We start from the raw sequence: 14,800 nt of genomic DNA, 5'->3' as shown, positions 1-14,800 counted from the left end.
GTTGGGGCTAAATTTATAAATGTTGTTTATGCAACTTTTATTGATACAGTGATATAAAAGGTAATATAAATCTGAGTCTTCCTTAAAAATACAGAGAAAGTGGAAGAAAAGTATTAGAATACCTTAAATTCTTACCTGATTGATTGTATCAATTGATATATAACATTTTAATATTTTAAAAGGATGATCTAAGATTATAGATGTTGCAGCCTATAATTATGCAAATCATTAATATATAAAACCTACTTTTAACACAAACGCTCCCACCAAATCATTTAAAATAAGTACAGGTAGTCCTTGCTTAGTGGCCACATGTTCAGTGACCATTCAAAGTTACGATGGTGCTGAATGAGGAGACTTATAACCGGTCCTCAAAGTTGCAGCCGTCACAGTGTCCCCGTGGTCATGTGATTGCGATTCGGGCACTTGGCAACTGGCATGCATTTACAATAGTCACAATGTCCTGTTGTTACATGACTGCCATTTGTGACCTTCACTGCTGGCTTCCCACAAGCAAAGTCAATGGGGAAGCCGGCAGGAAGTTGCAAGCTGTGATCAAGTGACTTTGCACTTAACAACCACATGTGATTCACTTAACTGTAACCAGAACTGCTGTCATAAATCAGCATGGTCACATGACTTTTTGCTTTATATCTGTATCACTTAGCGATGGAGTAATGGAGCTGCCGGTCCCAATTACGATTGTCAACTGAGGATTACCTGTAGATGGTATTTCATATTTGAGAGATTTAAACAAAATTTTGTTGGTTATTAAATTTTGTTACAAATGCAAATGCAAATGTTTCAGTACTGTTAACAAGAATAGTTTCTGCAATGCAGCATTATTCCAGGTTGCCATAAATCAGGATTACAAAATATTGGGGGATTTTTTGAGGGGGGCAGGATGGACTTGCTGAGTCAACCACTTGGTCCATCTAGCTGAGTACTGTCTATTCTAGGGTTGACCAATGTGGTGTCCTCCAAACATTTTGATTACAACTATCATCTCCCACAGTCAATGACAAAGAACTATGGAAGCTGCGATCTGATACATCTTTATCACACTAGCAAATTGCCTATCTCTGGCCTACTCTGATCAGCTATGATAGCCATCCCACAATTTCATCCTAGTTTTGCTGCCTGCATCTTTTAATTAATTGACTTAATTGGAGACCTTCCTCAGGGCAAAATGTTAGTTCCATCACTGACCCGATTCCTCCCTGAGGTATCTGGCAGTCTGCAGGAACACAATGTAGGAATGTAAACAGGAGTATTCCACCTTCAGTTTCTGCCAAGAACTGGAGCAAAGTTGGAACAGAACAACGATGAATCTCTACCTTCTTCCTCTTCCAAGTCGCTAGCCTTTGAGGTTTCCATAGTGGTTATCTCACAAGCAACTAAACTCAGGATGGCCGTTTAAAGAGAAGCAGGTAGGAGTGAAAAAGAGCGCATCTCTCAGTCTCCTACCTGTCTTGGATTGTGCGTCTGGAGCTGTAATCTCTACTATTAAATTCTCTAAGGCCGTCCCCCGTCGGCTGATCTCCTCCACAAGACCCCCCTTTTCTGTCCATTCTTCCACAAAGACCTCAAAACAGAACAGAGAAAGCATAAGAACATGGCCACCTGCAGATGAAAAAGTCACAAGACCTGGCCATTGGCAGAAGCTGTTGATTTAGATCTTTGTTTCCCAACCTGGGCAACTCTGAGATACGTGGACTTCAACTCCCAGAAGTCTTAACCATTCTGTAAATGATCTGTACCCTGTATTTTCACATCGGCTTGTACTTAAAGTAGCTTACACACTTCTGACAGCAAATAAGATAATACAATGGTATCACAAGCAATCAGGGCATATTTAAAAGTGGCAATAAAAGCACTGCAGAGTAAAAATATGTTGTTCTTTTAAAATGTCCATTGAAGTAAAACTGTTTAGGGTGTCCCTGCCTAAGAATGTGAAAAAAACAAAGGTAACTAGTTTTTGAGATGGGAAATAAGGAAAAAGTGAACCAAACCAAACCCTTATTTGGCAACCCCTTTCTTCTGAATAGTCAAAATGCCCCCCAAAGCAAGCGAGTGTTTAATTCATCAGGGGAGGAGGTGAAAATCTCGGAAGGAGCAAAGGAGGTCCCCCCAGGACCACAGCCATGAGGTCTGCAGAAATCTTCAGGGAAGGCAGCCACAGCCAGGAGCTAATAACCCCCAGGACAGGATAGGCCAGGGACGGAAGGCTGCCTGGGCTCCATGGAAAAACTCTTTGTTAAGCATACTTTATTTGTACAATTTATAGAGGTCGAGAATTCCTTTCCTTGCCACAAACACCTTTGATGGCTGCTTTGGCTCAGGAACAGAGGAAAACCAGAGCAAGCCTATCCCGTTGCTCCCAGCAGTGCCCCACTTCTTTCCCAGCTTCGGGAAATTGCTCCCCTGGAGGGTGTGTCTGGGGGCACACCGGGCAAAGGAGGGATCAGGGCGAGGCCCATGCTTACAGGCCCCAGCTAGAGAGGATGGCTACCCTCACCCAAGGGCAGGGGAGGGGAAGAGAGATACCATTTCAGGCCAAGAGCCACCCTTGGTGTGTCATGAGCTGTCTCCCCAAAGCAAATCTAAATCTAATTAATTATAATGGCAGTTAAACACATTCAACAGGATTCCTTCCCATAATTATTTTCTCTTCTGTCCCATTAAAGATGACCACCATGGTTGGGGAGGTTCTGGGGCTACCTTGAAGGCTTTGAGAGCTCCGCACAGTCCTGGGGGTCCCCCACCTGGGCCCCTTTCTTCTTTCAGCTTCTCAGAAGGAGGCAAAGGGCAGGCCATGTCCTTGGCAGCAGCCAGCCTGCTCCCTCCCTTGGAATGAGCCCCCACTTCAAAGCAGGGCATCTGGGCAGCTGCCCTCTACAACCTTTTGCCACACAAGCCATGGTGGGCAAGAGGCCTGTGGCTCTGGTCTGTACCACAACAACGTGAGCGGTCTCTGAACCAGCTCATCCCCAACATGGCTCTGAGGATCTGTGCAGACGGAAGTGATCAGCAAAGAGCACGGGGTGAGGGGGAGGGTGGCTGCCTACCAGGAGGATGAACCAAGCACAAGGGGGACCTTGCCACATCACCTTGGGCTACACTTCAAACAGCTTCTTGCATGAAGTAGAAGTTCCCTGTCAGGATATTTGCAAACTGCAGCGAAGACTAGACTGTGGTGAAGCCACATTCTCCACTTTTTTTCACGGAATCGCTCATAAAATGGCTTCTGGACTCCTTTCTCTGCCCACCTCTGTTTGCTGCCTCCGCTTCTCCAACTCATGAGTCCCCAAAGAAGTCTCAGTAGCTGGGATATTCCTCTCTGTTTCTTCCAACCATTGCCTGAGAGATCCAACCAATTTTCGGAACTCATCCAGCTGTTCTTGACAAGATGAAGCTCCTTTCTCCCTGGGAATGGATGAAAAAAATGGGCTGTGAAGTACCCACATGATATCTGGCAAGCACAATCATACCCACAGAAGGAAAGAGAAACCACACAGAATGCCTCTTATAAGCTGTTGGCCAAAGGGACAACCTGTTCACAAGAGCCTACTGGACCACGCTATTGATCTACCTGGGTGCTGTGAGCAATGCAAAATTGGCAAACTGGCATTCTAAGTAATTGGGTTGGTTATTAATTCTGTTATGTGGAAAAGCATATTTTGAGAAGCATCTCTGAACTAGGTACATGCAAGTCACAGAGGATATTATCCATTCATAGCTGGGCCAAAAAATGTCTGGAAACTGCTTGGAGAATCTTACAATTATTACACTTCTTCTTAAGAGTATAGCCATTTCATATTTTATTTTTGTTTCCAATACAGTTTAAGTCTTTAGACATACTGGCTATAGAATGAAGGATTACGGATTACATTAATGATTTCAATAATATCAATAATAAAACATTTATTCATTTAATTGTTTCATACAGTCTTCTCAGTAAATTGCAGTGGCAAATGGATGAAAGAAGCATCCTGCAAGAAATTATGCCCTCAGCAATTCCTAGTATGACTGTGCAATGTTTCATATCTGATTCCAGAAAGGTGTTTTGGTGTACACGGAAACAGCAATGTAGAATATGTATGTAACTCTTCAAAGCAGGTGTGTCTTTTCCCAGGATTTCTCAATGCCAAATAATCCCAGGAAAAGATGTGGCTGCTTTAAAAAGTCGCAGGCAAGTGCTACGGTTGCACCTCAAATCACCTTTTTTGGAATTGAACCCAAAGCACCTAGAAAAGCTCTACTGTTTCAACATTCTTAGGTGACTAAGAATTGATAACTGTGAACATACCACACACATTCTGGATGACACAATCCGAATAAATATTATTGTTGAAAACAGTGGTTGTAACAAATAAATAACCCAAGCTAAGTACAAAAAGCATCTAAAATATATTGTTATAACTCCATATAAAACCATAAATGATAAAATACATTTCCTTCCAGCAACAGAGCAAAATAAAAGCTACAGCTTAGAGGAGGGTTTAAGCAACATATGCTCTTTCTTATTTTGACAGATTGGAGGGTGAAAATTGCCACTTGACGTATGGAATTGTGTCTACCACCACATAAATCACACATTCATCCTCTGTATTGGAAAATCTGCTAATAAATCTCTCCCATTGTGGATGGGGCAGTGAAGAAGAGAGTACACTACTTGCTGTCCTCTCCCATCAGAACAAATATGGCAAGACTTTTAAAGACAGCCATCCTTTGCATGCACTAAAGGGCCACCTGAACTGCTGAGAGGAAATAGATCTTCTCATATGACTGGACAGATCCTGAGAAGGAGAGTGCACTCTTAAAATGGGGATATCATGGGGATGGGGCCAGTTTTAAGCACTGAACCCACTCCACAGTTGACCTGCTCCAGAAGAAGAAAGTTGCAGATTTCCCCCTGCTTAAAGTCTTTAGTCAAAGTCAAAGCAGGCAAGGAACATGCAAACAGAACATAAAACAGAATGTCAATGCTCTCCTTTCTGTACCAGTTATGCCAATGGCAGGTTTTGCTTCCTCTGTGTGGTTTGGGAGAAGTTTATCAAGCTTCAGAAAATAATTTCACGGTAATAGATAGGGAGAGATTGAGGGCAAACCTGTTTAACCTCCTGGGTACACAGCTGGGGTCCTCTGTGGGGATGTGTCTTATGAATTTATTCTGACTCCTTCCAGTTGAGCAATCACCTTATCTTTCTACCCCCAAAGCTCTGCCCCATTGAAAAGCTGTGAAACTGCTTTCGCCTGAAAGGTTTTGAAGATCAAGACAGTTTGCTGCTCCTACCCCTGAAAAGTAACATTTAGGACAGCTCCAGCTCAACTCTGTGTTGAGTTGTTTTAAGGCTTCTTCAGATACTCCTTCTAGGATAAATATTCCTGGAAATTCAGATAGCTGAAGAAGGGCTGTTCTCTTTGTTGAGCTTAAATAGCCCCCCAAGAACCATTTTTATCCTTCCATAGTTAACCCTCAGTTTTTCCTCATCACAGCTGTCTGCAGCATGGGCAGGCTTCTTCCTCACCCTAACTCCAAAAACAATATTCTGGAGAGGAGGCCATTCTTTTCTGAGTCCGGAGCCAGAGAAACCTTTCTGTGAAAGCCAGGAATGCTTTGAGAAATGCTTTACTTTTGGTGAAGCATGTATTTTGTTCAACTGTCTCCTTTAGTCAAAGAGCTCTTTTAGCCTCTGACAATTCAAAACCTTACAAAACATTTTACCGGGGAGAAAAGTTGGATAGGAATAGAACCCACAGCTGTAGAGACTCCTCACAGCCTTCATTTCTCTGCCTCCGACCTTTTCCCAGTACAAAGCAGTCTGGACCTAACCAGGGGCACCACATACATCTCACCCTTCCACCCTGCGCACAAGTTTCCTCCACAAGGCTCCCACCACTCCTCTGTCACCTCCTCAGATTCACAGTGAGAATCACTTCTTACCTTTCCTTTGTGGCTTTCTGCAGTTGTGTGAACTCTTTCCGCAAACTGCGCACCTTCTCTTGGTGTGAGGCAAAGCCCGTCCACACCAACCCACAAGAGCTGAGCTCTGCGGTTAAATGTTCCAGTTTGTCCAGATCCTCATGGCACTGCTTCATCTCAGAATTCAGTTCCTGGAAGCATGGGGAAGTGGGGTGGGGTGGGGGAGACACAGGATGGATATGGTTGAAGTGTCATCTTGAGAGGAAAGAACATATATGACTCAGCACAACATTTAAAGGTTTTTGCTGCGAGGAACAGCCTGTGAGTCCACACTGACCCCTGGAAGGCATGTAGGATAACGTGAACAACACCTGCATGCAAATCATGTCAGGCTGATTAGAACAGGCACAACTGGTCTCCAAAGGCAACTAGATTAGGGGTGTGCAAAACCTCAGATTCAGTCTCCAAAAAGTGCTTTGGCGCACTCCCTGCAACACCTTTAGGCTGCTGCACTGTTTCCTGGGATTACTGACAGAGGCTCTGTTCCTCCTTTTACATGAATGTGAACTTTAAAATTACAATTATAGATAGACAACCCCCAAATTTCAGTTGCCAGGACGTGCCCTGTGGGCAAAGCCTGTACTGAAAAAGAAAAAGAAGATGGAAATGCAGTCCCAATTGTGTGACTGCCCAGGGTCCATTGCCCGTGCCGTCGGATCCGCAGAGAATTCTGTTCTGCCCCTCTTCAGCCTTCACTGGAAATCTCCTACACTGGCTTAACCCCATCTCCACAAACGTAGTGACTGGAACCTAGACAAGAGCAAGGAAGCCACGCCCCAGAGCCAGAGCTGCGTTCTGGGGCTCTTGGGTAGCCCTCCCCGGGACGGCACACCCTCTGCCCCGCCTCAGCGCCATGCCAGCTATGGAAGAACCAGCCCTTTGCAGGATCTTCTAGAGCGGGAACCAGTCAAGAGGAGCAGCGGTCCAAGCTCGTCCCCAAAGGGAGTGTGGGGACAAATGCAGAGGTTAGAGGGATTTTTGCGACTCCTCTGTCCCTTGTTTGTTTGTTTGTTTGTCACGTTTATATAGCCACCCATCTCACACAAAGCAGCGTTTTTCCTGGTTTGAGCCCTGCCAGCTCCACCACTAACCTATCCAGCAGAGCTGATGTAGGACTAATTTGTAAATGGTTTCTGAACCATAAGCAATGCTGTGTTAATGATGGCTAATATTTCTGCAAAAAGTAACTCTCAACAGCCACCATATAATCTTCCCCCAACTGCACATGAAGCTGCTTTATCCCAGTCTAAATTTAGTTCAGAATTGTCTACTCATAGGCGGGATTTATATAGCAGGTAAAACTCTCAACCCAGGCTACTACAGTCTGGCTGCCGTGTCACAACTTTGTGCAGCGGGAACCAATCAAGGCAGCCCCAGCTCCTGCAGGCAACAGCCTCTTCCTGGAGATGCCAGGACCATGCCCAATGGCTAGAAGCCATGTGCTCCTCCAGCCCTGAGCCTGGCCCAGCCCTTGCTCAGCAGCTTCTCACCTGGATCTGCTGGGCAAAGTGGCTAATGTCCCGCTCGGGCTGGTTTCCCAAGGCCAGCATCCGCCCTCGGCTCTCCATGAATTGCTTCAGCTTCTCTGAGAGCTGCTCGTACTGCTCCACCTGGGGGAGGACGTTCTTCCAGGTGTCCTCCTTCTCTTGCTGCTGCTGCCACAGGTGGCTGAAATGCTGGGTCACCTCTGCTAGCTTGCTCTGAAGGGCAGCAGCAGTGTTGCTGTCCGCTGTTTCCATAAACAGGGTCACCATCTCACGAGTGGCTTCCAAGCTGCTCTTTTGCCTGGCAATGTCTTGCTTTAGCTTCTGCAACAAGAAGGACATACATTCTGCATACGCACAGACACAGAAGAGTGGCCTGCTGCCAGGGACAACCTGCCATGTGCCTGGGAACTAAGCTTCTTACAACAAAGAAGCCTTTCTCAGCACTTGGAAGTCTCTTCCACAGTAGTTTCAGGTTCAGAGATTCCATAAAACCCACGTGCATCCATGAGAACCCTACGCAACCACACAGCCCGGAGCAGCTCAATCATTAGGGAACCATTTTGCACCAATGGAAATAGAATGCAGACACTTCCTATTAGCCAATGCTCACTCCACTATAGAGCTTCCGTTCTGCTCTATCCGTTGACTGAGATTCAAGGGCCACAAAATACAGAAGAAGTATTTTGCTAATGAGAAGAAATTGGAAGAAGTCTGGCCTGTTGGTGACACAGAAGGGATGTGCTCTCCCATGCCTCCCATTTGACTTCTCCGATGTGTGGGAGTGACTTATCTTGGAGACACAGCTTACACCAAAGCTGGATTCTGGACTAGCCTTTCCTCTAAATTTGTCCAGATCTACTCTGAAGTAGTAATATATTCTATATTCTACATTCAACTGGATCTCCATTTTCATCTCAGACACTCAGGCTGCTAATTATGGCTGTCCACCAACTGAAAGAACACTCTGCACATACTCAAGAAGTACGCCTTTATCACCCATCGGGTGCTATACAGTCAAACCTTTGCACTGAAAGCAATATCTAGGGTTCAATAGTTTTCAAAGTTGGATTGGGATAAAATTAACAAAAATAAAGACAAGAAAAGTCCAAGTTGTTCAGAAACATTTTCAGTGTTCAGAAACTCCCCATCTTTTTTTAATTAAGGAACAACACTACAGTCAGAAAACTAACAGAAATGGCTTACCGTGTTTGCAGCAAGTGCCTCCTGGATGGAAATGGAGGAGAACGCAGACACATCCTCCTGCTTGAGAGTTTCCTCAATCTCAGCCATGGAGCGAAGAAGGTCCTCCAGTGCCTCTTGAACGCTCTGAGATTGGGCAATGGATTTCTGCAAAAGATCCGAGCGCCCTGCCATCCGACACGAAAGGCTCTGGAATCGGCTCACGATGGAATCTGTGCAAGCATCAAAAGAATTACAGGGGAAGACTAAAATGGCCAGAGAACTCCCAAGGGAACCTGAGAGTCCAGGAATGGCAAGGAATGAGAGCATTCAAGGCTCTCCAACCATATAAGAAACTGCCTAGGAGGGCTGAGAAAGCCATTCCGTAGTGCAGAGAGGTCCACAGAGGTTTAAGGCCATACATCTCCAACAGAGTCCTTGAGCAATGACTGGAGAACGACTCCTCCAAAGACCCTCTTCCTCACTTCAATGTGCTCCAGGTGATCCCCAGCCACCTACAACTGGTGGTCATGCTGAATTACAGACTAACAGATTCGGAGCGCACCAGGTCAAAACAGCTTCCTTAGACTGCTTTTCCCAGGCTTACCTGTGGTCTGCTGGATGTCTCTGTGGTCAGGAACTGGTGCTTCCCGTATTTCTAAGAGGGACCGAGCGGCTTTTTCAAGCTTTTCTACAGGCACCTGATGCTCTGCAAGGTCCTCCTGCAGGTGCTGTGAGAAGCAATGGAAAGGAAGCAGGAATCAATGCAGGAAGAAATATTAGGACTGGACCAAAGAATGGGCAGTTAATGTCTTAAAAAAGAGGTTCTGAGGCTCAAGCCTATGTAGAAACACCCCAGAAAGATGTGGCCTGAGTGTAGTTATTTCTGTTTTTCCTTCATATGGGAACCATACTGCAACCCTACATTATGCAAGGCAGGAGTGTGAAGATGCTGATTCCTAACCGATGGCCTCGTTCCATTAAGGCTGCTGAGAGAAGGTGTTTTTTTTTCCTCAAATGCCTAGCAAATAAAAATGCTCAGCCTTTTCTAACTGAAACTACAGAACAAGGTAAAAAGTCCACAAAAGATTAAGATCAAGGAGCTTTCTTGAGCATGCTCACTTACTTTGGCATTAGCAAGCTGCTTTTGCAAAATGGCTGGATCAGAGGAAATGGGTTCTACAAGGAGGTCGGCCACAGCCTTTTCGCATTCTTGCAGCCACGACCTGAGAAATTCTGCTACATCCTGGAATTGCTGAGAGCGATCCAGCAATAGGTTCAAGTGGAGACCAAGAGCAGAGCACTGCAAAGCACAGGAGAAAAAGCTGTTATGGGACTTTTCTAGAAACATTCCCCTCCTTCCCCCAGTAACAATGTTCATGTCTTCAGGGACAAGACCTGCCAGGAACTAAGGTGCTCAGGGGTCAGCAGGACATCCAGGAGAACCTTTCCCAGCCGCAGTGAAGCAGTGGTTTCAGAGATCTCAGCATAAAAAAATGTTAGGCCGCAGTCTCTCAATGGAGACTTTCTTTTTTTTTAATAGTAATTTTATTAAAGATTATAATTACAACAATAAAAGCTAATACAAACCAGAAAAAATAGAAAAAAAGAAAAAGTAAAAGGTGCAGAAAAGGAAGAAAGGAAGTCCCTTAAGGGTTACCAGAGATAACAACATATCTATTTTAACCTTGATCAAATAAACCAACATTAAATTTCTTCCTTTTACTTCTAACAATCTTAATCTTTAGTCCCTTCAAATAATGTCATAGAACTTGATTTCTTTTCATTTTTTCTTTGTCCTTTTTCACAAGATTCTTCAAAACTTTAATAAGCCTCTTTTGTAAACCCAATATAGGAAAATTATCCAGGTTTATGTTTGTATATCCCTTTTAATTATTAAGACATCAGCTGGTTTCTTTTGTATGTCCAGTGTAACATCTTTTCCCACGTCATTCTTGTAGCCTGTCATTTGTAAATCCACTTTCAATTTAGTCTCAATCTTGTCAGGTAGAATTTGTTCTTCTTCCATAACATCTTTTAGACACAGTCTCTCCATAGAGGCAGATGTCTCTGTTGACACCATTAAAATTAACCTCTAAGTCCACTGTTCAAAAATATCCTTCAATATGTCCAATGTTAGAATATTTTGCTTCATTCTATAATTGTAAGTCAAGTTTATGTGTTCTTCTCCTTTAATTGTAATCTTTAGTTCCCTCCAGTTCCCTCTAGTGTCCAGTTTTTAAAATCTTATCTTTTTTTTTTTTAATTCAAAACAAAGGCATTTTCCCACAGGAAGGATTCTTTATAATTAATTCCAAAATCTTATTTCAAATTTATCTGGACCCTTAGTCCATTTGTAACTGTCTAAAATCAAAGTTTTAATCACCTGTTTGCTGTTTATTCCAGAAAAAAAAATTAAGTCCTTAAAGTTATTTAAAACTTCTTTTGCTAAGGATTGAAGGAAACTCACCCAGTACTGTAAAACATGTTGATTCAAAGGTTCCTAATAGCTGAACAGCAGTTAACAAGCAATTTCCAAAAGAAAAGGAAGTATGTGGACTTGGTGTCCTTTCAAAGGCACTGACTGGTTTGAGCAATATAGTTATTCCCTTCTCTCCCAGAGCTCTAAACCTGCCAGAGACCACTATCTTGTGGTCTCCTCATGAGGAGCTGCTGTCTGGAGCACTTGTGGTCCAGGTCCTCTCCTAGTCTGGAAAGGAATTATTAAAGAGCTGGTCTACTCGCCAGCTCTTCATTTCACTGCGGTTGTTGGCCCCACTTTTTGCGGAGCCATCTTCAATCTGCCATTTCTTTCTCCAGAAGTCTCTCAATGGAGGCTTTCTGAAAGGTTGAGAGCCTTGCAAAGAACATAGATCAGTGGGGATTCTGGGCTGGCACAGCAGAACCTTTTAAGCAAGAAAGTTCACTCAGTTACTTCTGAACTCTTAGCATGCAGTTTCTCTTTGTAAATGTAAAATGCACATGTATTCTGGTAAAAAGGGGGGGGGAAAGGCATAAAACTGAAGTCACAGGTCTTCAGCTACCTCAACTTAATTCCTTATTTTTAGGTAAGAAAATAGGGTAAGAGGTAGACAACCTGCCCTTCACATGTTTTAACATGTCACTTCCATGATTTCCAATCACTGCTCCAAATCTTTAGCAGTGGTGGAATGACAGATTGCCTATTCTCTACCCATTCCACTTAGTATGCAGAAGATCCCAAAGTGAATATCATGGATCATCAGAAATGACTATTGTGATGGTACACAAGTGGGAAGCCAAGAGGCAGCTTTGACCAGCTTCTCATATATATTGCAGTGGCTGAAACCCAGCTGAAGAGCAGGTAGACACTAACTCGGGAGAATTAAGCTCTACCACTGGCAACCTTTTTCGGACAAGGCTTACTTGTCTTCTGACAAGACTGCTTTCTTTCCGAGAAGTAATGTGCTAGAGCAATACCCTGCGTGGGGCCAGAGCACAATGTGGGTGGGAACCCACTCTCTCTTTCTGACATCCCCTTTGTCTCTTTGGGATACCCTCTTTTTCTCTCTGCAGAGAAGGGAGAGATCACTCTTCTCAGCGCTCTGGCCTGATTGCTTGTGGAAAGAATCTGAAAGCAGAGCAGGGTCAGATGAGGCCAAGGGTTGCGGGTTACCCTTCCCATCCTATGGGGTGCTTTGGTATGGATCCAAGGCTCTCTTTTTCTTTTACAACAGCAGTATGGTATAGTAGTATGGTATAGTCAAAACCTCTTGAAGAATGCAATGTCCCTTTATCAACAGAGCATAGCACAGTAACGTTAAAGAAAACAAAGTAGAAAACCTGTTGCTAGATAGAAAAAGAAACAAGAAAAACTAAATATAGCCAAGACCTAAATAAAACTGAAATTGTACAAGAAACAAATTGAAATACCTCTAAAATAAAAATATCAAAAAAACCAAACAACTGTTATATAAAATAGCACCAAAATGTATGTAAACATCCCTAAAATCAAATTAAATAAGAAGAAAAGGAAAGCTGTTAACCCAGAATTAAAGTCACTTTCTATTGGTAGAAAGGTATCAATAGTAAGACCTTCTGGGAAACTGGGACAAAACAAGGGATATACATATTTGTCATATGCCTCTATTAATAAAATAGAAGAATTAGCAAAACAAGCTTCTCCCCACAGGGGCAGAAGTGACCACCATATTAAATACTCCCAAAACTTCAGTTAAGTAGGGAGAGGGAATTGGGCTCTAGAAAAGTCATCCTAAAATCTAGGGGTAGTTACCGTTCTGTGAAAAAGTATTTGGTCCTTTCTGGTTTCCTGAATTTTTGCGTATCTGCAGCTGAATGTTACCACAGCTTCCTGTAGGTCTACTGACATATATAAAAAATTGAGGGAACATACAGAACCAAAGTGTGGTGCTTGTTTCATTTATTTCATAAACAAAGCTATCCAACATGTGATGCGCCAGGGTGAAAAAGTAGTCCATCCTTAGTTTCAAACTGGTTGCAGCTGTTTTAGCTGCAATAACTGCCAGCAAACAACTTCCTGCAACTGATCATTCGTCACTCCTATCACGGAACAGGAATTTGGCCCAGTCCTCTGTAGAGAACCGATATCGGAGGGTTTTCAAACATAAACTCTCATTTCAGGTCTACCACCACAACTTCAGCTTTGGATTTTGGCTTGGCCATTCCAAAACATCTGAATTTGCTTTTTGTTGATTCTCTTGCAGACTCACTGGCATTTTTGAGATCACTGTCTTGCTGCATGACCCCCTTCCGCTTCCGCTTCAGGGGACAGAATAATAGGCTGATGTCCTCCTGCAGAATTCTCTGATACGAAGCAGAATCTGTGCTCCTTTCATGACGACAAGCTGTCCCAGTCCTGAGGAAGCAAAGCAACCCTAAACGGCGACATTACTGCTTGCATGGCTGGCAGCTGGCAAGAACTCCGGTTCTTGGATTCAGTGTCCAATTTCTGCCTATTATCATTATGGTTGGTCGCACAGTCAGCCAGATGTTTAGATCAGATTTGGCATTTTTATCCACCTATCAAGTCCTTCCCAAGGACCTGGGATAGGCAGATGTGGTTGTCTGATGGTGTTAAGTGTACCGTCGCAGGATATAAGCTGTTCCAAGTAAAGCTGCTTTTTGCAATGACTGATGATTTTGTCAATGTCGATGGTCTTCAAGTGGTGCTCCAGATGTTCTGGGATTGCACTTAAGCTGCCTGTAACTATTGGTACTATCCTTGCTTTCTTTTGCCATAGTCATTCTACTTCTATTTGCAGGTCTTTATATTTTGTGATTTTCTCCAGGTCTTTCTCTTCTATTCTGCTGTCTCCAGGTATTGCAATGTTCACTATCCAGACTTTTTTGTCTTTCTTATCAACAATTATTAAGTCTGGGATGTGTGTGGCAGGTGCTTGTCTGTTTGAATTCTAAAGTCTCTCTCTTTCTCTTCTCTTCTGCTGTCTCCAGGTGTTGCAATGTCCACTATTCAGACTTTTTTGTAGTAGTAGTAGTAGTAGTAGTAGTAGTAGTAGTGGTAGTAGAAGATAACAATGGGGGTCAAAACATTCCACTTTCACCTCCTCCGTCCAAGAAGCCTGGAGGGTCATTCAGGTGCCTTTTGGAAAATGTGAGAGGAGCAACACTGTCCTTCTTAGTGAGCAATGGTTTCCAGCTTGATACACTCCCATGAATCCCATTTTTATCCAGTACATTTCTGATGGTAGAATTATAAACACTTACTTTAGTCAAGAAAAGAGAGACTTGCAGATCCCTAGATGTTGTTTTGGGGATCTTTGAGATTTCCCAGACACAGTTATGCTATTGAGCATGACATGCTTCTAGAATCTGCGTGGTAAGAACTTCACTGTGATGAGGGGAGCCCAAGTTTTGTTTTATAGGATGGGTTTGGCCCAAATCAGTATGACTATTTAGTGAAACAATGGGCCCAGTTATCCCTTTAATTAGACTGAACAGGAGGACAGTTGCAGTTCCTCACTGGCATATGCACAAAATTCAGACAATCTGCCAGGAGGCAAATACTTTGCCACAACCGCAAATTATTCTAGCAAATTTTTTAAAAAATTAATAATAACTTTTTATCTTTTTTATATGCCTGTTTTTATTCACTTGTTATTTTATTTTA

The 14,800-nt window shown here is 43.3% G+C and overlaps 1 protein-coding gene across 15 annotated transcripts in view; it reads right to left on the bottom strand.

Moving 5' to 3' along the window:
- MACF1 (microtubule actin crosslinking factor 1) overlaps positions 1 to 14,800 on the bottom strand; it is a 305,205-nt gene that overhangs the window by 90,394 nt on the left and 200,011 nt on the right. For all 15 annotated transcript variants that reach the window (XM_088153923.1, XM_088153929.1, XM_088153958.1 and 12 more), the window contains 7 exons: positions 9,779 to 9,955; positions 9,260 to 9,383; positions 8,677 to 8,885; positions 7,477 to 7,794; positions 5,948 to 6,117; positions 3,270 to 3,426; positions 1,468 to 1,585 (listed from right to left, as the gene is read on the bottom strand). In XM_088153923.1, coding sequence (XP_088010049.1) covers positions 1,468 to 1,585; positions 3,270 to 3,426; positions 5,948 to 6,117; positions 7,477 to 7,794; positions 8,677 to 8,885; positions 9,260 to 9,383; positions 9,779 to 9,955 — 1,273 coding nt within the window. The remainder of the gene's footprint in view (positions 1 to 1,467; positions 1,586 to 3,269; positions 3,427 to 5,947; positions 6,118 to 7,476; positions 7,795 to 8,676; positions 8,886 to 9,259; positions 9,384 to 9,778; positions 9,956 to 14,800) is intronic.

Source organism: Python bivittatus, unplaced genomic scaffold, assembly GCF_059951505.1.
Source record: "Python bivittatus isolate LINGU-HERP-01145 unplaced genomic scaffold, Pbiv_v1 ctg000040_np1212, whole genome shotgun sequence".
NCBI classification, from domain to species: Eukaryota; Metazoa; Chordata; class Lepidosauria; order Squamata; family Pythonidae; genus Python; species Python bivittatus.
Note: the sequence above shows the minus strand (reverse complement) of the source record. Positions and strands in the feature narration are given on the sequence as shown.